Genomic DNA, 23653 nt, shown 5'->3' on the forward strand with positions numbered 1-23653 from the left:
TCCAAAACCCTCTTCTGGTTAATTTAGGTTTTGATTTAAAATTCTTGCCTGATGTTAATTTTCTTTTTAATGGGAGTAATTTAATTTTGAGAAAATTAGAGAAATTATTATGAAAAAAATTATTCTCTCTTGTTGATTTGTTCTGATAGTCCTTTAAATAAATCTCTGTGAAATTAGTTGATTTCTTTAGAAATAAATTTAATTGTGATTTAAAGAAAAAGTAATTGGAATAAAATTCTATGAATGAATTTTATTGAGTTGGGAATTTTATTTCTATGTAAATTCTGTCAAAGGGGTTTTAATGAATTTGGAAATTATTTACATGTTTTTAAAAATTAATAATAATAATTAAAAAATAATAATTAAAAATAAATAAATAAATAATAATAATAATAAAAAATAATATTATAACATATTAAATTTAAAGTGGGTTTTAAAATGTTTAATTGTTTTATTAAATATTAATTAATATATTTATTTATTATATGTTAATTATTAATTATTAATTAATATATATTTTAAATATATGTTAATCATGATAATTTATATATTCATATATATATATATATTAATTAATACTTAATTCATTAATATTGTGTATTATTAAATTATTAATTGCTTATATTTTTGGGGATAAATAAATATATAATAATTAATATTTAATTTTGGTATCTGTTTTATTGAGGAAGTATCTTTTTGGGAAAAAGATAAAATATTATTTTATTTGAAAAATTGTTGAAATGAAATATATTTATAAATTGATAATTTTTAAATAATATTTTATTCAGGAATATATTATACGTTATGCTATTGGAATTATTGGAAATTTAATAATGTATCGTTTGGAAAATTGGTAAGTTAATGAGATTTTCATTTAGCAAAATAAATGGTTAGTTTATATTTTTCTTCTGTATTGAGACATAGACAAATGGACTATTGCAATTGTGGTATTGTATTCTCCTCATTATGGTGATTTTTCTGTTAATGTATTTTGAAAACTTAGATCATTTAGAAAACTTGATCGACTTTTATTGTTTAAACCAATAGGAAAGAAGATTGTCCTTTTTTGGTTATTGCCTATGCAAGTTTAATTTATGTATTCTCTTTTGTTTAAAGTAATGGCAAGGCCTTGATATGTTTGTTTGGATCCTGTCGTTTGGTTGATTTGGGGTACCTATTTATGTCTTCGGTTTCTAGTTTGGTTGTTGCCTTGTGATGGTGTTTTAACTGGTCTTGTCCTTTATGCGGGTGTCGAGTGTTGATTTGTGGTTGACCATAGCGGGTCAGGTCTCTAGTTAGAGTACTATCGAGCAGTGGACCTTGTATTAGCTTTTAATATGTTCAGTTGGATCCGTTTCTTTGTAGGGATCATTTATGTAATTATTGACCGATGTGGTCGGTTGTTTATTGGTATGATTCACTTCGATGGCAGGAATGTAAATGATGTGGAACTTATGTACCCTAAACTTATTTAATTATTAGAGGGGTCTTGCAGTTGAGCAGACCCGAAGATGTAGCCCTCCAGGTGTGAACTCCGAGATCATTTTGGTGTTATGTGTTGCTTTTGTTCTTATGTTTCATGTTTTAGTGTTAGCATGTATGGATGACACTTTGATAGAATGTGTAAGTAGATTAGATGAAATTAATTGTAAATGCATGTATGCAGTCATCTTTTAAATGCAGTAAATTGGATCATGAAAGAATGTAGATTAGAATAATGGAATGTATTTAGTTATTGTTAAGGAAATTAAGTATGCATGGAAAGATCTCGTTAGTTTATGATGAAATTCAAGTGTGTTATTAAATTGGATGCACGATTAAAATTTTAATGAAAAATATGGACGAAGGGTATGAATAAACCTTAATAGATGAACTTTATCTTGTGATCTATATTTTGTCTTACTGAAAGAAATTAACCTTGTTTAAGAATTATCTCGTTATTAAGACAGTCGGCTTATTGGATTAATTTGCGTGAGTTAAGTTAATTGTGTAATTAAATAATCACGTTGGGAAACTCTTTAGGTGTTAGTTGATGTCTTCCACTGTGTAATCTGTACTTTGATATCTTATTGTATCTTTATGTTGTGTCTTACTTTAAAAAAAATTTATTGCACTCCATTCGTGTGTTTTAGCTTTATCCCTTCGGGGTTTCCTGGCGGGGCATTACAAGGAGCCCCCAACACCTACAATGTGACTTATAGATGGTGTTGGAAATAAGACGCACTCTACTAATGATGGTTTGGCCAAACAAGGTCAATGGCTTAGTTGTTAGAGCATTCTAGAAGCAAATGGGAAGTCCTAGGTTTGTGTCCTAACTGATCCATATGAGTTATAGCTCAACATGTGGTATCAAAGCCAAGCTACGAATCCCAAGCATTTGTAGTGTGGCTTAAAGAGGAGTGTTGAAAATTTGCAACATCCAAACTGATGATGAGCTGATAAAAAAAGATCAATAATTCAATTAATCAAACACTCCAACAACAAATAAAAGATCTTAGATTGCATCCTAATAGACTATATAAACTATAAGAAAGTATAATATTTTTCATTTGTAAAAATGAATTCAAATATATATTTCAGTAATTCATTTCATTCCAGGCTTACTTACATTCCTTGTTACTTTCCATTAAAAGCTTGACGTATATAGCATATGGAGAGTAAAAAGACAAACACAGAAGTCCAAATATTCCTAATATTGTGGACCACATTTGTCGATGAAAAGAGTTTCACTTTTTCTCAATGATATTAATTAATAGACTATGAAAGCATCATGGAAAGAATGTACTCTAAATTGAGAGAAAACAAACACATCTTTGTCATTTAGTTCAACTGTGCAAAGGTAGAATATAGTAGCAAACAAAAGAGTCCGTTTATTCTTAAATTGCCATTTATAACCCCTCAAAGTCATTTATGCCTATGAAAAAGCATTAATGTTGGATTAAATTTTAGTGCAAATTTAGGCCATGATGATCATACTGATGTGTGTGAAAAAAAAAAAATGCTGAGAGAGGATAGTAATGGTAGCAGTCCATGTTAATAAAAAAAATTAATTTAAAATAATGGATTATTTATCACCTTTTATATATAAGAAATATGACTTAGTAAGTATTATTTTTCAATAGCTCTTGTAGATTCTAATGTCCTCTTATCAGTTCATGATAATAAATAACCTTAAAAGAACTGATAATAAATAACCTTAAAGATAATAAAAGGTAAGAAACAAAATACAAATTAAATGTTCATCAATGCCAAAATATTATTCCTTACAGTACAGTACAGTCAGTCTTTTTGGTGTTTTGTGCCTCCATTCATGTCATTTAGCAAGAGAATGTACCGTAAGGCAATCAGAGAACATTATGGATGAGTAGTAAGCTTCTCTCCTATCCTCATATTCCATGTGGAGTTCCTGAAATCTCAACTGCAATAACACTGACAAGTGTTAGAGGGATACTTCCCGGATATTTCCTTAGTCTATTACTTCAGAATAACTTCTTTTTGTTTTGTTTTAAGCAATGGATTTATATATATATAACTGCAAACTGCATGGACAAAAAGGAAACAAATAGAGGACCCCACGCTTGTGATCAACAATAATACAACAAATATAAATGAAATGTTTCACCTGCAAACAGCAGTATTCTGTTCTCTACAACCTGCAGGTTTGAATACTTCCATCTTCCTTATATTTCTTCGTTTGAATTTGTATATTTTTCAAAAGTGATTTTAAAATATAAATTATATTTTTTTCTATGAGCAACTCTATCTAAGAAAACTATTGTCAAAAATATTTTTCCTAACAGCGCATTAATGAATCTTAATTATTTTTTGGTTATATTATTCATTTATCTGAAACTTTGGTAATTTTTTTTTTCATGAATCTCTATAAAGTGATGATATCTTTGTTATTCTGTTTGACTTTATTTTTTCATCTTCTCAATATAAGTAAAAATAGTTTACATATTTGAATAATAGTCAAGTTGAATTTAAAAAAACAAGTTCTCCTGTGTCAGAGGTTCTATTAAAAATTGAGTCTTCAATCTTTGAGGTTGGTTTGTCGTTTTGCACTAGGATAGTAGAGTTACTAGAGTTTGGAAGATGCTGTAATATATGATCACAATGCAAATTTTATTCGAGCTAAGTGTCATGCTATTGGTTTTAAAACTAACAATTATGCGGAATATCATGCTTTGTCTTTTGGATTGGATATGGCAATATCTTTGGGAATTAAGGACTTGATAATTGAAGGTGATTCTATGGTGATTATTCAATGTGTTATGAAAAAGAAATTGAATTGTTCGAATTTGCAGTATATACTTGATTTCATTTTACAAAAATTAGAATTGTTTGAATCTTTTTTTGTTATCCCATTGTTACAGAGAAATTAATAAGATTTCGGATTATTTGGCAAATTTAGCCATTGATAGTATCAGAAATAGAACCTCCTTGATGAATGTTGCAGGATGACACATCTCCATTTTCCAAGAAAGAATAAAAGACATGTCAGAAATTTAAATCTCTTACACAATTATTTATTTGGGATCTTCTCAACTCCAATGAACTACTTCCAGGCTTCTCCTATTCCTTCCAAAAGATAATGCTTAGGAGGTTTTTAGCTTTATTCCTCTGAATGCACATGCTCAGAATCCTCCTTCCAAAAGAAACTTGTTTTGGCATATAAATATTTCCATATAGTTGCCAATGCATTGAGTATCTCTAGGTCTCAATATTCTTATGGAATTTCTCAATATGCTTATCCAAACAGATTTTTCTAGTATTTGGAAATTGAGTGATTCTCCTTCCTTGATGTTTTTGGAAGTTTTGAAGAGCTCTATATTGTTCACGCCCATCCTCTTGTCATTGCCTACTTCGAACTGCTTTTGGCCTTTCTGGGTCTCCTTAATAATCTATATAAATAAAACTATTTATCTATTTAGAATTTTTTTTTAATAAATTTGTGTCGGTTTTCATTAATTTAAAATTATATATATATATATATATATATATATATATATATATATATATATATATATATATATATATATATATATATATATATATATATATATATATATATATATAAAAATAAATAAAGGGGTATAAGATCATTTCTCAAGTCACGCGGACAGTATCTAAAAATCAGAAAATGGAAATAACAATCATAACTTTTATTAAATATATTTTTAATGAAATAAATACTGATATTAATATTTGTTTTTTAAATACACCATGTCACTTTAAAAGTCTTTCAGCTCTTTACTCGCCATACAGACATTTGAAATGCAAACACCCAATGAATAGTTTTGGATGCTTTATTTAAAAGAATGAAATAGTTAAATCTAGCATTAGGAAGAGAACGTTTCTTCGGCATTCTTATTCAAGATATTCCACTGGTTGTCATGCTAAGGTTTTATGTTTAAATATTTCCAGCCAGATCATGCAAAACTTGAATAATTGAAGACGATTCTCAATTTTATATTAGCTATATAAGAGATCATACAAATTTCAAGCAATGCCACTACTGGTGGGACAAACATAGAAAGCGATATATTCAAAACTGGAAAGACATAGACTTGCTCACTTTATTACTAAATTGCAGAATTCTAGCCATAAGATAATTGTTTACTCCTCACAACATTTATGCTAGCCATAAAATACAGATAACTGTTAACTATTCAAAATATTTATTCTAGTGAACAGAGGAAGTTCTAGTGATTAAATGCTTTGATTCATGAATATCCACAAACCCATTTCCATTATAATCAACACTCTCAATCAATCTCTAACAGCAGCTCACATCTAAGAATATTTATGCTAGCCATTAAATGTGTAGTGCCATTAGACTGCAGCAACAGATTGAAGACAAGGATAAGAACCAGAAGAAGTTTTGGTGATTAAATGCCTAAACTCATGAATATCAACAAAACCATCTCCATTATAATCTACACTCTCGATCATGCTCTGGCAGCAACTCAAATCTTTCCCCTCCACAAAACCCAATCTGGAGAGAACATCAGCCAACTCCATTGCACTGATAAACCCATCTCCATTTTGATCAAACACATTAAATGCCTCACAAATTACCTTCTCCTCAACCTTCACATTATCCATTTCCTCCTCCTTATCTGCAAATACAATTCTATAGAACTCACCAAACTCAATTAAAGTGAGAAAGTCATCACCACATGCAGACATTGATCTCACAGCTAATTCCACCTCCTCCTTTGGCATTTCCAAACTTAATCTCTCCAAAAACCTCACAATCTCATCTGAACTAACTCTTCCATCACCATCTTCATCCAAAGCTTTAAACATACTTGCGAGACACTCAGCCTCTTCGTCTGAGTCAGAATCTCTTGACCCAAAACATGGACTGTTACTATTACTACCTTCTTCTCTCATTATCTGTTTATTCCTTGCAATGGGATGCTGATGTTTTTTATCACCAGGAAAGCTTTGATACTCCCTATCTGCATCAGCATGCTCATTATCACATAGACTCTCACTAAAAATTGCTTCAGTGTTAATGCTTTTCTTTGGACTGAAGAGACAACCGTAATACCAATTATTCTCAATGATAGACTCATCAACATCCAAGATTGAAGACATCTTTGATAAGTTCCTAAATTGCTTCTATTCTGCAAACATAAGAACTATCCTTCTCCACTACTATCAACTACTCTAAGCCTTGGTATTCCTCGATCAGTCTCTCTACTATTAAATAACATTTCAAATGGAAAAAATCTACAGAGAAAAGAAGAGGAGCCAGGAGTTGTCAGTTGGTGAGGAAGGTGCGAGGAACCTGCTTGAGGTATATCAGTTTCAGTTTTATTCGTCATGATGTCAGCCATTTTGTACATTTGTACATATGAATTAAGAGTATAAGTTTTATTTGTTTAATCTATCAAAGTTCTATCTAATTAGGGGAGATGATTCACTAGTTGAGCATTTTAATTTTTTGCTCAATTTTTTTTACAGCAGCTTACTTGGCAAGTCCCCTGCTTATAACTAATGTTTCAGCACCACATCAGTATGTATTTTGTCAAGGTGTCCAAAACAACCCAAAAAAAGGTGAGACCAATAGTTTCATAAGGGGCTCCCATACTTATGCAGCTGATATGGCATCACATGATTGGTTGATTTTTATGACTAAGGGTACATTTCATTCAATTATGAGTATTAAAGTCACAATTATTGGTACAATGTTGTCAAAAATATTGAACATTAAATCAACAAAAATGAATATTAAATCAACAACTTTTAAAAGACTCTCAACTACTAAATCCTCCCCTGCAATTACAACAAAAACTTCGGACTCCTCCTACAAACCATACTTGAAGAAAGGATAAAATCTCATTTTTTATTATACTCAACTTTCTGATTAAGTGCCAGTGCAAATAGAGATTGCAGACGACCCACATCAGAAGGGCGTGCATTCAATGCCCCCAAACAGAAACAAACAACTTTGGCAGCTTTATAAGTAATTGACAGAGGAAGCTTCGTAGCATTGACGAAATTGTAACTCACATTGCAGGAAACTCCACATGGAAGATGTAGGTAGGAGAGTACATTACTAAAAACTCTGCACATCCGTAGTAAAACAGATATTGTTCATTGACAATGACTTAGCATTGATGATGAGTTTCATTAGATTTTTATTTGGTTTGACAGAATGGATATTCTTTTGATTTTTTTCCTTAGGCTAAGAAATATCAGTATAGATTCATGCTTGAAGTATCAACATAAATTTACATTCTTTTATCAAATAAACATTAATTCACAAATACTGTAAAATAGAACATATATGGTAATAAAAGGAACTCATACATGATACCCCTAGAACGTCTACAAACAAACTAGCCACTCTTACCTGCATACATTATACATGATACCCCTAGAACGTCTACAAACAAACTAGCCACTCTTACCTGCATACATTATTCTGTACTTTACTCAAAACATTTTAGTACATGCAAGTACAAACAAGAGCTTTCAAGTTTTATGGACAAGATTACAAAACCCACACCCGTGAATTTTGTAGTTTTCTAGTCGGTGTGGACAGTTTCACATGATCTAAACTGTAGAGCTGTCCACATCATTTGATTTCCAAGTCCAGTGATCTATCAGTGCGGAGCCTCACCATTAATCCACATCACCTAGTGGGCCGATTTTTTCACTGACTTTCTTCCTCTCGTCCTTGACTATCTTTTCATTTTGTCCACAAGGCTCCTTCACAGGTACCATGTGGTGCACTTTTAGGGTTTGACAAAAAACGTTGCCTCTTGTTATCTCAGTACCTAGCAGTTGAGCCCCACAAACGACTTTTGATGCCACATTTTTTTATATAGTATGTTTTGGGCAGGATCATTGTACACAAAATTCCACCTCCCATGTACTTTTCAACAATTAGTTTTCATTTACTTTAGAATTCCTCCTTTCTTACATTTGAAAGAATGCTATAACTCGTGTTAAATATTTACAAGATATTGTCAAACATAAATTTGCGCATCAGGAAGTAACACAACAGGGTATGGAGATGTTTGCAGTTCTTTTTGGGAAAAGCTTTTTTTTTTTTGTCTTTAATTTCATAAGATTATGGAATGAGTGTAGTGAAAAGTTGCATGATATATTTTGAGAAAAATGAGATCATATTTCCATGCTCTAATAATTGACTACTATCAAGCTATTATCAATAGAGGTTCTCTAGTTTTTAGAATTGATTGTATACAACTTGAATTGAATTCATTTTGAGATGAGGTCTATTTCATAAATAGTATTTTTATATCATTTAAATGTCTTTAGTTCAGAAAAATCTCAATGATAATTCAATCAATGGATAGTTATGACTTCCCGACTATCTATGATAAATTATTCTGAGTAAAATAAATAAATTTATTCAAATAAGAGAGATGATTCTTAGACCTACAACACGTCTTTATCAATAAATATTCCTCTCCAGATCAAACACCTCAAACCACTTTAACTCTTATTCCTGAATCCTCTCAATTTAGAGGAAATAAAGAGACCAATAGGTTACTCATGCACAAAAATTCGAGGAAATGTACACTTTAGTGTAGTTGACCAAGTGGAAAAGGTGATGACTAGCATGATCCTATGGGAGATCCTAGCAATGTTGGAAAACATGAATTTGCTAAAATAATCTCTCAAGAAACAAGAAAGTAATAAAGCAAAATAACTACTTGTTGGTCATTCCTCATAATAAAAATTGCAATAAAGGTAACCAACAATTTTGAAAGTAAATTATTAGGACCGAGGTACTTGCCTAAACCTTCCCTTTTTATGTTAATCTAACTGTTGGAAGGAATCTACTATATACCTGTCTAATTGATTAGGCATTAGAACTTCTAGTGTGCCCAAAAGAGTAGTTGATATTTTAGGTTTGTTATATGAACATGTTCAAAGCAAGGTCACTCAATAAGATGGTAACCTTGTGAAGAATATAGGAATCATTGAACTGCCTTGAGTAATGAATATCTCCCCCTATCACTGATCATACTCTGATACAACAACTTCTTCTCAATCACTACCTGCCAATGTTGAACTCTAATCATATCTCCCCCTTTGACAACAATGCCAAAGAGTCATGTCTGAACACTTACAAGACTGCTCCCCCTAACCGGAGTAGTCCATACTCTGATACAACAACTTCTTCTCAATCACTACCTATCAATGTTGCACTCTAATCATATCTCCCCCTTTGACAACAATGCCAAAGAGTCATGTCTAAACACTTACAAGACTGCTCCCCCTAACCGGAGTAGTCCACACTCATCAATATAGTTTCTTTGTAAACAAAACTTGAAAGCATACCAGATTGATGTAGAACCCTATTTTCTTACTTTACTGAATGGAGGGTCATAACCCCCAACTTACCTCTGAGATAGTCAAAGGTGTCCTTCTGTAGTGGCTTGGTGAATATATCAACCACCTGCTTTTTTGGTTGTATGTACTCCAACATCACTTCCTTTTCTTGAACTTGTTCCCTTATATAGTGATATTTGATGGCTATATGCTTCGTTTTTGAGTGCATCACCGGGTTCTTAGATATGTCAATGGCACTGGTGTTGTCACAATGAATCACTACCAGTCCAACCACTTTTTCTTGAATTCCTTTCAGCATTTGCTTGATCCAAACTATATGTGTGCAGTTAATTGCAGCAACTACATACTCAGCCTCAACTGTAGATTGAGATATGCAGTTTTGTTTCTTACTTGTCCAAGATACAATCCTTTCTCCGAGAAAGAATGCTCCTCCACTGGTGCTCTTCCTATCATCGATGTTTCCAGCCGAATCTGAATCAGTGAAGACACTTAAACTGAAGTCTCCTTTGTGTGGATACCAGAGACCATATTCATCAGTCCCCTTTAGGTATCTGAATATTCTTTTGACTGCCATCATGTGAGTTTCTTTTGGATTTGCAAAAAATTTGGCAACCAAGCCAACAACTTGTGCTATGTCCGGTCTGCTATATACTGCATACTATAATTTACTGATCATGGACCGGTAAAGTGTCTCATTCACTTCTTCAGCCTCATCATGTTTAGATAGCTTGCAACCTGTAACCATTGGAGTTCCAATAGGTTTGCAATCTTCCATTCCAAAAGTCTTAAGAATTTCTCTTATGTACTTAGTCTGACTAATGAAGATGCAATTCTTTAATTTTGAGACTTGTAGGCCAATAAAGAACTTAATCTCACCAATCAAGGACATCTCAAATTCTTGCTGCATTTGTGTTGCAAATTTTCTTCTTATCTCATCATCTCCCCCAAAAATGATGTCATCTACAAAGATCTCAATGATTAGGTGTTTTCCTTCAGCTCCACTCTTCAGATACAGATTACTGTTATCACTAGTTCTTTTGAACCCAATGCTTAGCAGATATGAGTGTAACCTCTCATACCAAGCTCTCAGTGCTTGTTTCAGCCCTTACAAAGCCTTTTGCAACCTGCATGACATATTCCTCCCATCTTTAGATGCAAACCCTTATGGTTGCTCTATGTATACTTCTTCCTCTAACACCCCATTTAAGAATGTCGATTTGACATCCATTTGGTATACTTTAAACCTTTTATAAGCAGCATAGGCCAGCAGAATTCTGACCCCTTCCAGTTTGGCTATCGGTGCGAAGGTTTCTCCATAGTCCAAACCTTCTTCTTGAGCATAGCCCTTATAGACCAATCTTGCCTTGTTTCTTATCACCTTACCAGTTTCATCCATCTTATTTCTGAACACCCACTTGGTGCCTATTACATTTTTATTTTCCGGTCTGGGTACTAGAGTCCATGTATCTTTTTTCTCTATTTGCTCCAGTTCTTCTTCCATGGCTTTGATCCAATCATCATCTTTCAGAGCCTCCTTTTCTGTTTTGGGCTCAAAACTGGAGAGCATACACTCATTCTCTCTTTCTCTTCTTCTAGTTAGAACTCATGCATCCTTGTCACCAATGCTATCTTCTGTAAAGTGATTATTTCTGACATATTTAGCCAATATCGGTTCACTCCTTGGAGCTTCTTCTACCACTTGTGCGGGTTCTATTTCACAAGCTTCTTCATTAGCCACTTCAACAGGATCTTCTTCAGTAGGTTCCATCGATACATTGTACTCAAACCCTTTATAATCCTTTGGTTCCCTCTTATTGTCCTGTTCATTTTTCTCAGAGTACTCATCTACTCTGACATTTGCACTTTCCACAATCTTACCGGTCCTTTTGTTTAGACACCGATATGCCTTTCTCTTTGTTGAGTAACCTAAGAAGGTTCCCTCATCACTCTTGGGATCAAATTTTCCAGTGTACTCGTCCCTTTTGATATAACACCTACTTCCAAATACTTTAACAAACATTAGGTGAGTAACCACTCCATAATTCATAGGGAGTCTTGTTTGTCCCCTTCTTTACATATATCCGGTTCAGAGTGTATACAACAGTGCTTATTGCTTCTCTACTGAATGTATGTGGGATTTCCTTCTGTATCATTAGAGTTCTTGCACAATCAATAAGAGTTATGTTTCTTCTTTCAGCAACTCCATTCTACTGAGGTGTTCTGGGTGCAGACATTGTCTCATGATTCCCTGTTCCTCGCAGTAGTTCATGAACTCTTGAGAGGTGAACTCTCCTCCTTTGTTTGATCTTAGGCACTTTAGATTCTTACCGACTTCTCTTTCTACTCAAGCCTTAAACACCTTAAACATGTGAAAAGCTTCTGATTTTTCCTTTAAGAATACAACCCACATCATTCTTGAGAAGTCATCCACAAATAACATAAAATACCGGTCTCCATAGAAACTCTTGGTTCTCATGGGACCACATAGGTCTGTGTGAACTAAGTCCAGCACACTTTCAGATGAGAAAGTTTTACTGCTGAAACTGGACCTGGTCAACTTTCCTAGTTGACACTCCTTGCACATAGCATTTTCAGGTTTTACTATGTTAGGCATACCTTTGACAGATTTTGCCTTACTGAATTTAGCTATGCTATCAAAATTAACATCACACAATCTTTTGTGCCACAACCAGTTGTTTTCTACTTTAGCCACTAAACAATTACCTATGGTGGTGTCTAGATGAAACAAATTGCCTCTTGACTGTTTATCGGTGGCAATTAGACTTCCAGATTTGTCATTTATTTTACATATCCCTTCATTAAACTCTAACCGGTATCCTTTATTGTTAAGTTGCGCAACACCTAACAAGCTATACTTTAATCCTTCTACCCAAAAAACATCATCACAATTTGTCTTATCATTCAAGGCTATAGACCCCTTACCTCTTACTGCACATAGGGCATTATTTCCGAACCTCACTGTTCCTCCATTACAATCCTCCATGCTGAGGAATTTGCTTCTATCAGCGGTCATGTGGTGAGTGCAGCCACTATTGATCACCCATTCTCTACACCGGTTTGTGCTATAAATCAATGCCATATCTCCTTCCTCTGTGTTGTCCTCTTTGACTACCACAAAAGCAATGCCATCTTCATCAGATCTCTCTGATTCTTTATCAGTGACTCCTTCTTCTGCAAGATAACATTCCTTCTTGCTCTTGTCCCTGTAACTTCTGAAATTATCCTTCCTGTCTCTATCATTGTCAGGGCATCTTGAAGCAATATGACCTATCTTATTACAGGAGAAGCACTTTAAGGGTAATTTACCTTTGTATTTACCTTTACCTCTTGGCAATCTTCTTGCTAGTAGAGCTTCAATTTCATCTTGCTCCTGTTCCTCAGAGAGAAGATTGTCACTCTCATGGGAATGACCGGTTCCGGTAGTAGAGATACTACCGATTTCTTTCCTTCTCCTTTTGGGTGCATGCATCATTGATGCTTTGAAAGCAGCATCAATGTTTGGTACGCTGTTGTCATCATTGCTCAATTCAAAAGAAGTCAACTTACCGATCGGTGAGTCAAGAGTTACACTAAATGTTCCCAAGGATCTAAGTTCCTGGATAGCAGAGACCCTTATGGCATATTGTGGTAGCAGAGTTCTTAGGATTTTTCTAACCACATCATCCTCCTCGAGTTTTCCTCCTGCACTTTTAATGGAGTTTACTAAATCTTTTATCCTCTTACTGTACTGCTCTATGTTTTCACTTTCCTACATTCTCATCTCATCATCTTTTCCTCTCAGGCTATCTACTTTGGCCTTTTGAACATGTGGATCTCCCCCATAGACTGTCTTCAGCTTATTCTATATTTGAAAAGCTGTTTTCAAATCTTGTACCTCAACAAATTCATTATCTGAAAGTGTGCTAACAATCAGATCTATAGCAGCAGTATTATCTTGCCTTTCCTTGATCTGTTCCGGAGTAAGAGTCCCTGTAGGTTCATTGTATTATGTGATTACATGATTCCAGTAGTGTTCACCTAGGGATTTTAAATAGAGTTTCATTCTCCCACACCATAAGATGTAGTTCTTCTTAGAGAACTTAGGACCCTCCTTACGTATCATCTTTGATCTTTCCCTAAGTTGGTTAAGCTTCTTATGATTCTAGGGACCTGATGCTTTGATACCAATTTTTAGTCCCAACCGGTGCTGAGAGGGGAGGGGTGAATCAACACTTAATCAAATTTTCACAATTTAACTTTTATCTTAAATCAACATTCATCTAAGATCCAACAATATACTTAATCATTGAAGTAAAATATGCAAGCATGAAAACTTAACAGTGACACCACGGAGCTATCTCGTGGAAACCCAATAGGGAGAAAACCACGGTGTGAGTAGGAACTCACAAAATTTGTACTCTCCTGGAGTACATCCGGTTAAGAGCCATCCCTGTTAGGAGATTACAAAAACACTATTAGGTGCCACCCGGTTAAGGGATTTTGATCAAGGCTGGTTAGTGCCTTTACCCTATTAAAGGTAGTCTGGTCAGAGGACTTAGAACATCAGTTAAGATGTTACCTGGTTAAGGGATTTTACAATAGGGACCTATTAAAGTCAACCCAGTTAAGGGATTTATGTTGCAGATGTTAGAAAGAAACATATGGATGATCTGTTGAATTAGCTACTGATAGCTTGATCAGCTCTCAATATGCATCCCACTCAATACACATCGATTGTGTCTTCTCTGCACAACACTGGTTTCCTTCTTACACCTTCGGCTCTTCACTCTGCCGGTCACCTATCCCTCGACACTGCACTCTGTCGGTCCTCTGACCTTCGGCTCTACACTATGTCGGTTCTCTATCCTTCGGCTCTACACTAAGTCGATTCTCTGTCCTTCGGCTCTACACTCAGTCGGTTCTCTGTTTTTCGACTCTGCACTTAGTCGATCTACCTCACACACACTCAACTGTGCTAACACCTCTTAGCACTTCCTCTCACTCTGTTCTTTACCTTAGATCGCTTTCAACAAGATTTCCTTGTTTCAAATTTCACGATCAAAACTTTCTGAAAGAGCTCAAGAACTCTTTATACATTTTCTCCTAGCACCTTCAGGCATATCCTCAATCAAATCAATCAAGGATTTTGGAAGATTTCAATTTCAAAATCTCCCACTCTTTCTCTGTGCACCTTACAACAATTCTGCCAACTGTTCAACCAATTCTATCACCGCATCTCCCAAAGATAGAAACTTCTGAGTCGTGTTCAGCCAAATAAATGCGAACTAGAAAATCCGCATGTAATCATGCTTGACTGCATGATAACTGAAAGTTGACCTTACCAACAAATGAATTGGCATAGACACAAGCTTACCAACTCATCCTTTGCCACCGCAACTGAATAATCGATCATTGCTCCAAGATTTATGGTGATCACCTGTCTTCCTTCTGTCATACCGGTATACCGGTATGCAACTGCACTTCTTATATTACTAGTTCATCCTTTGATTGCCGGTTTTCATACAACTTCAAGTCTTCTTATATGAGTCACCTTTTGTGACTTCACCATCATCAAAGTGACCGATCTTCCTAAATGATAGACCAGTTGGCTTAGTCTATTTTTCCTTGAGTTGATTGAACCTTTGATCATTCAATACCAATGTTGCTTCCATGTGTTGTAAGTCATCACCCTAGCTTATTGAAAAACAACACTACTCTACCTATACCACTTCATCAGTTAGTGTCTTCATTAGTAATTGTTGGACATCAATGACAAACCTTAGGACATATACCGGTTCTCTGGATTGACTGGTTTTGTCAATGCCAACAATCCAACAGATATCTAATCCCACTTATGAGGCTTTATTTTCTACTCATTCTAAAATACCTTCTTCTAGAAATAAGGCTCTGATAAGTTACACTTATCCCTTTCCCAAGATTTCTTGTGTGCAAGAAAAGTATGACTTAGTGGCCTATTCTTCTCCTATAAACTTCTCTCTTTCTAAAGACTTTTTAACCTTCATCATCTTATACATGTTTTTGATCTCACTTATAGTAGAGAATTTAACATGTCATATTCAAATACCACATTCAATCTATCATGTCTTTAAATAACATTAATGGCTATTATGTTGCTCATCATTATGTGGCATTAGTAGCTCACTTACTATGGGCTCATTGTCATTCATGATGGTACAATTTCACGTGCAATCATACTTTTGGAAGTAGCATAATAGCCTATTTCTATCTCATCTCTTCTCCCTATATATATGGGGGGCAAGAGTGATTTCAAACATCTCTCCTTAAGATTCAAATTTCCACTTTGTGAAGTAGTGTCTTCTATAAGGATTTCTTATTGATTGTAGAGGTGTATTCATACTTGAATTCCTTCTCTCATATTGGAACAAGTATCCCTAATGGGTATATTAAGTACATATCCTTAATTGGAACCTCCTCCTTGGTGTTGGAAGTCTTTGCTCATTCATCAATTTCTTTTCTTTATTGACTAGTATCTTTTATAATAAACCCTTCTATTTTATGCATGTGCATATCCCTGATGAGGATCTCTTGCCTTCTTTTAGAAGAGTATTGTTATAAATAATCTCTCTTTGATGTCATCTCAATTCTCTGCTCTTTTAAAAACTCTTTCATTCATTCATTATAGAAGATGTTATACTTGTCTACGACAACTCCTCTTGAAGGTAGATGTCTTTTGAACAAAGATCTCTTCTCCTCCAAGGCTCTCCTTTACACTTATATAGCAAGATATCTCTTTTCAACTATCTTATCCTTTCTTTCAAGAGTATTCCCTCTCTTGCTTGGATTTATGACATAGTTGCATGATGGATATCTTCTTGGTGTCGAAGGTAGGTATCCTTGTTCTACTTGCATACACATGCACGAGGTTGAGTGGAACTAACGGTGTTCTCACTCTCCTCCCTTACATGGATCACCCAGACAGACTCTGGGAGCTAGTTATCCATGTCCCTTTCTCCATGGATCACCTAGTTTTAGGGGCGAGATGTCCATGGTTCATTTTCTCTTCTCATGGATCACCAAAGTGTGTATTCATGTTTTATGTCTCTTCTTTCTTATCTTTGCATTTTGTTTCCATTTAAATCTTTCATCTTGTGTTAGAGAGCTCTCAAATGCTCACACTCTTTGTTGTGTTGGAATTGAGGCTTAGTTCTCTTTCTTACCAAATGATTCTCCATTAATTTTTATCTTGTATCACATCTTCTTGTGAGCATTTGTCATCAATCTTCTTTCACAATTCGATGTGGTAAACATGATACCCTGTTTCAACTCACTAAAATTAGCAAGCCAAAACAGGGGGTCCATATAGATACCCTTGAATTTTCATCACCTTTCTTAGTAAACATTTAGGTGATTTTGTGATTTTATCTAACATGTGTTTTTGTAGGGTGCGGATCCTAACCGTGTACTGTAGATACCGCTGGGGGCTTCATCCGACAACTTATGGATATATCCTTTTTCAAATGATGTTTACTTTTATGTACTTTAGCTTTCATATGCACGTAGTGTCATATGACCGCTAAAGTGGGGGCTAAATGTAGTTTTGTAAATTGTACACCCTTGCTAGGGTGGTACAATTTCACACTTAAGTTAGCACCCACCTTAGTGTGTCTTGCATCTTGCATTTCTAATTTCCGTTTAAGAATTTAATTAATTAATTTAATTAAATCTGAAGTCATATTTCATCACTTCATACATCATAAAAATGGGCCTTTTACTCTAAGTGTGCCCCTTTTTATTTTATTCCTCCAATAAATCATTTAATCAAAAATCCTAATTATGTCCTATTTAGACCTTTAAGGCCCGATTTCACATATCAAAACACCTCGAAATCAGTTGTAACTTTGAGATTTGCTCTAATATTATCATATCCAACGATCTTGAAAATTTGGTCGGACCATGGCGGTAATGCACATGGTCCTCGGTTTTTTTCCCGAAATTTCGGGAACACAATTCTATGATATTATAATGCTTAACTCCAAAAGATTGGCGATAAATTCAATTCCTAGGTCAGCCTAAAGGCGAAATTAAGATATAGGGTTTCATACATAAGAGCTCTCTTTCTTCATTTGAAAGGACTAAGAACTAAGATGGATCTAATCTAACGGGAGTTTTCAACAAAGCAAGCATAAGGAGCCTTTTATGTAGTGAAAGAGAAGCCTATGTGGAGTCTTCAACAACATTCAATAACATTCATCAAGCATTTTTCAAGAATTCATCATCAATTAAGAGCCTTGAAGACATTGAAGAATAATAGGAGATCTAGTGGCAATATCTCTCCCTTGGGGATTGGTATGATTTCATGTTATTTTCATATCTTTGTATGAGCTTCTTTACATCAATTTGTATATTTACATTCATGCTTAATATCATTTAGCATATTTGGTTTCAAACATTGTTATTTACATTTACATTTAGGGTTTACTCTCATGCATAGGGTAGCTCTAGTTTCTTTCATTTTAGGATCTTACATACACACAAGGTTCTAGCACACATATTTTCAGTACATTATCAACTATTTATGGAGGTGGAAATCACCAACACAGGGTTTTGACTAAGGCAAAACCCTATATAGCCACCCAAACCTTCCCTTTTCTGTTGCAGGTGCAGAAACAGGTATCTGGAGGCAGTTTCAGATCTGGAAAAGGCATCAACACCACCCAGAAGTCTCAAAAGTGCAAAACTTTGTCAAGGACAGGGGCGTGGTGCCCTGGTCCTTCCCAAGACAGGTGTGTGGTGCCCTGGTCCTTCCCAAGACAGGTGTGTGGTGCCCTGGTCCCTCCACTTTACAGTGATTTTTGGCAGGATACAACTTTAGGGTCTCTAGTTTGCATCCTTTCAGTTGCAGCTCTCTATCAATCCATCAGGGACAGTGGCTTGGAACCCTAGTCCTGGTTAGTTTTGTTCAATTTGCAGCATCAGGTACACATCCAAAATCCTCCCCCTTTCATGCTTTCAGTATCTCAGTTTCAGATCTACAAGTTTGTTCAATTTCAAGTTCATTTATGCTTCATTTGTTGTCTCCTAGTCTAGTTGATCATTCAACCCCTAGTTTTTCTCATCATTTGCAACAAGAGGAAGAAACTCTAAGAGGTAATCCTTGGCTCTCTCTTTCTCACAAGAAGTAGCCAAAGTGAGCTATCTCCCTAGGCTCTTTCGTATTCCCAAAGCCCGCCTACTTTACCTTGATCTTACTTACTGTCAAGTGGGGGTCAAAAAGAGTTGTGACGAAGAAAGGGGGATTATGTGTGAGGCAAAATTAGGGGGTTAAAAATTATTTTCAGAATTGTGATTTTTAAATTTAGTGTTAAGATCAAAATTAATAAATTCTTAAATAAAACGTAAACTAAAAAAAATGCAAAAAAAAATGAGAAAAACCTTAAACAATGGTTTTGGCCTATTAAGAAGGGGTGATTATGTTTTTTTAAAATTGGATGTATTCCCCACGACCTAGCCCAACGCTTATACATCTTACCTTGGTCTTACTTACTGTCAAGTTGGGGTCTGAAAAGAGTTGAGACGAAAGAAGGGGGCTTATGATGCAAAAGTTATTTATAATTATCGATTGTGCATTATTTTAGTGACATTCATATTTTCTTTTAAAATATATTCATAAAACATTTAGAAATGAGACTTATGTTTTTTTTTACATCTAAAATATCCTTGTGATTCAACCCAAGTCTCGTCTGCCTTACCTTGGTCTTACTTAGTGCCAAGTTGGGGTCAAGAAGAATTGAGGTAAAAGAAGGGGGCTAAAATTTATTTTCAGAATTGTGATTTTTAAATTTAATGTTGAGATCAAAATTAATAAATTTTTAAATAAAATATCAACTAAAAAAATGTAAAAAAACGAGACGCAAACCTTAAAAAATGAATTTGGCCTATTAAGAAGGGGGCATATCTTTTTATTTTAAATTAAAAACATTCCCCACGACCTAACCCAACGTTTGTTTGTCTTACTTATTGCCAAGTTGAAGTTATGAAAGAGTTGAGGCGAAAGAAGGGGGCTTATGATGCAAGGGTTATTTATAATTACCGATTGTGTATTATTTTAGTAAACTTCATTTTTTTAAAATATTCATAAAACATTTACGAAGAGGGCTTATATTTTTTTTTAATCTCTAGAGTATCCCCATGACTCAGCTCAAGGCTCATCTGTCTTACCTTGGTCTTACTTATTGCCAAGTTGGGGTCAAGAAGAAACTGAAGCGAACGAAGGGAGCTAAAAGTTATTTTCAGAATTGTGATTTTTGAATTAAGTGTTGAGATCAAAATTAATAAATTCTTAAATAAAATATAAATTAAAAAAATGCAAAAAAAATGAGACAAACCTTAAAAAATGATTGGTGTATTAAGAAGGGGGCTTATGTTTTTTTAAAAAATTAGAATCATTCCCCACGATCCAACCCAATGTTTGTCCGCCTTACCTTGGTCTTAGGTACTGTCAAATTGGGGTTAGGAAGGAGTTGAGACAAAATAAATGGGCTTATGTTGCGAGGGTTATTTATAATTATTGATTGTGCATTATTTTAGTAACAATTCATACTTTTTAAAAAAATATTCATAAAACATTTAAGAATGGGACTTGTGTTTTTTTTTTACCTTCAGAGTATCCCCTTGACTTAGCCCAAGGTTCGTCTGCCTTACCTTCATCTTACTTACTGCCAAGTTGGGGTCAAGAAGAAGCTGGAGCAAAGGAAAGGGGCTAAAATTTATTTTTCAAAATTGTGATTTTTAAATTTAGTGTTAAGATCAAAATTAATAAATTTTCTTAAATAGAACAAAAACTAAAAAAAATACAAAAAAATCGAGACACGAACCTTAAAAATAACTTTGGCTTTTTAAAAATGAAACTTATCTTTTTTTGAAAATTAGAAGCATTGCCCACAACACAGCCCAACTCCTGTCCATTTTACCTTAGTCTGACTTACTGCCAAGTTGGAGTTGGGAAAGAGTTGAGGCAAAGGAAATGGGCTTATATTGCGAGGGTTATTTATAATTATCGATTGTGCATTATTGTAGTAACAATAAATACTTTTTTTTTTAATATTCATAAAACATTTAAAAAATGGGCTTATAATTTTTTTTTACCTTTAGAGTATCCCTGTGACTCAGCACAAAGCTCGCCTACTTTACCTTGGTCTTACTTAATGCCAAGTTGGACTCAAAAATGAGTTGGGGCAAAGGAAAGGGGCTAAAATTTATTTTTAGAATTGTAATTTTTATAATTTAGTGTTGAAATCAAAATTAATAATTTCTTAAATAAGACGTAAACTAAAAAAAAATGCAAAAAAATGAGACAAACCTTAAATAATGGTCTTGACCTATTAAGAACGGGGATTATGTTTTTTTAAAATTGGATGCATTCCCCATGATTCAACCCAACACCTATTCGTCTTACCTTGGTCTTACTTACTGTCAAGTTGGAGTCTGGAAAGAGTTGAGGCGAAAGAAGGGGCCTTATGTTGCAATGATTATTTATAATTATCGATTGTGCATTATTTTTGTAACATTCACATTTTCTTTGAAAATATATTCATAAAATATTTAGAAATGGGGCCCTTGGTCTTACTTACTGCCAAGTTGGGGTCAAGAAAGAAGCTAAGGTGAAAGAATAGGGCTAAAATTTATTTTTAGAATTGTAATTTTTAAATTTAGTGTTGAGATCAAAATTAATAAATACTCAAATAAAACATAAACTAAAAAAACTGTAAAAAAATGAGACGCAAAATTTAAAAAATGACTTTGGCCTATTAAAAAGGTGGCATATTTTTTTTTTAAAACTAAAAAAATTCCCCATGACCCAACCTAACGTTAGTCTGTCTTACTTTGGTCTTACTTACTGCCAAGTTGAGGTTAGGAAAGAGTTGAGGCGAAAGAAGGGGTTTATGATACAAGGGTTATTTATAATTATAGATTATGCATTAGTTTAGTAAAATTCATGCTTTTTTAAAAAATATTCATAAAACATTTATGAAGGGGGCTTATATTTTTTTTTACCTCTAGAGTATCCCTGTGACTCAGCCCCAAACTCATTTGCCTTACCTTAGTCTTACTTACTGCCAAGTTGGGGTCAAGAAGAAACTAAAGCGAACGAAGGGAGCTAAAAATTATTTTTAGAATTGTGATTTTTGAATTAAGTGTTGAGATCAAAATTAATAAATTTTAAAATAAAATACAAATTAAAAAAATGCAAAAAAAATGAAACATAAACCTTAAAAAATGACTTTGTCGTATTAAGAAAGAGGACTTATGTTTTTTTAAAATTAATGTCTGTCTGCCTTACCTTGGTCTTGGGTACTGTCAAGTTGGAGTTCGAAAGGAGTTAAGGCGAAATAAAGGGGCTTATGTTGCGAAGGTTATTTATAATTATTGATTTGCATTATTTGAATAACAATTCATATTTTTTTAAAAAATATTCATAAAACATTTAAATTTAGGGGTTGTGTTTTTTTTTTACCTTCAGTGTATCCCCGTGATTTAGCCCAAAGTCTGTTTCTCTTACCTTAGTCTTACTTACTGCCAAGTTGGGGTCAAGAAGAAGCTGAAGCGAAAGAAGGGGGCTAAAATTTATTTTTCAGAATTGTGATTTTTAAACTTTGACTTATTAAGAAGTAAGCTTATCTTTTTTTGAAAATTAGAAGCATTGCCCACGACACAGCTCAACTCCTATCCGCCTTACTTTGGTTTGACTTACTGCCAAGTTGGGATCAAGAAAGAGTTGAGGTGAAAGAAAGGGGTTATGTTGCGAGGGTTACTGTCAAGTTGGGGTCAAAAAAGAGTTGGGGCAAAGAAGAGGACTTATATTTTGAGGCGAAGAAAGGGGGCAAAAATTTATTTTCAAAATTGTGATTTTTATAATTTAATGTTGAAATCAAAATTAATAATTTCTTAAATAAGACGTAAATAAAAAAAATGCAAAAAAAATGAGACAAACCTTAAATAATGGTTTTGGCCAATTAAGAAGGGGGAATTATGTTTTTTTAAAAATTGGATGCATTCCCCACGACCCAGCTGAACGTCTGTCCGTCTTACCTTGGTCTTACTTACTGCCAAGTTGGAGTCTGGAAAGAATTAAGGTGAAAGAAGGGGGCTTATGTTGCAATGCTTATTTATAATTATTGATTGTACATTATTTTAGTAACATTCATATTATCTTTTAAAATATTTTCATAAAACATTTAAAAATGGGGCTTATGTTTTTTTTACATCTAGAATATCCCTGTGACTCAACTTAAGGCTCATCTGCCTTATCTTGGTCTTACTTACTGCCAAGTTGGGGTAAAAAAAGCTGAGGTGAAGGAAGGGGGCTAAAATTTATTTTCAGAATTGTGATTTTTAAATATAGTGTTGAGATCAAAATTAATAAATTCTTAAATAAAACATAAACTAAAAAAAATGTAAAAAAATCGAGACGCAAACCTTAAAAAATGACTTTGGCCTAATAAGAAGGGGGCATATCTTTTTATTAAAATTAAAAACATTCCCCACGACCCAATCCAATGTTTGTCTGTCTTACTTTGGTCTTACTTACTACCAAGTTGAGGTTATGAAATAGCTGAGGCGAAAGAAGGGGGCTTATAATGCAAGGGTTATTTATAATTATCGATTGTGCATTATATTAATAAAATTCATAATTTTTTTAAAATATTGATAAAACATTTAGGAAGGGGGTTTATATTTTTTTACTTTTAGAGTATCCCCGTGACTCAGCCCAAGGCTCATCTGCCTTACTTTGGTCTTACTTACTGCCAAGTAGGGGTCAAGAAGAAACTAA

At 34.0% G+C, this 23653-nt stretch overlaps 1 protein-coding gene across 1 annotated transcript; it reads right to left on the reverse strand.

The window, feature by feature from the left end:
- Positions 1 to 5660: 5660 nt before the first annotated feature.
- LOC131059968 (calmodulin-like protein 3) lies at positions 5661 to 6705 on the reverse strand. Its single transcript, XM_057993033.2, has one exon. It carries the CDS (start codon positions 6604 to 6606, stop codon positions 5836 to 5838), a length of 771 nt encoding a protein of 256 aa, XP_057849016.1. The 5' UTR covers positions 6607 to 6705; the 3' UTR covers positions 5661 to 5835.
- Between the last annotated feature and the right edge of the window lie 16948 nt (positions 6706 to 23653).

This window comes from Cryptomeria japonica, chromosome 7 (genome assembly GCF_030272615.1).
Source record: "Cryptomeria japonica chromosome 7, Sugi_1.0, whole genome shotgun sequence".
Classification (NCBI taxonomy): Eukaryota; Viridiplantae; Streptophyta; class Pinopsida; order Cupressales; family Cupressaceae; genus Cryptomeria; species Cryptomeria japonica.

What these genes read in the sequence shown, in the direction of transcription:
- LOC131059968 (XM_057993033.2), bottom strand. Translation starts at nt 6,606, where the DNA reads ATGTCTTCAATCTTGGATGTTGATGAGTCTATCATTGAGAATAATTGG.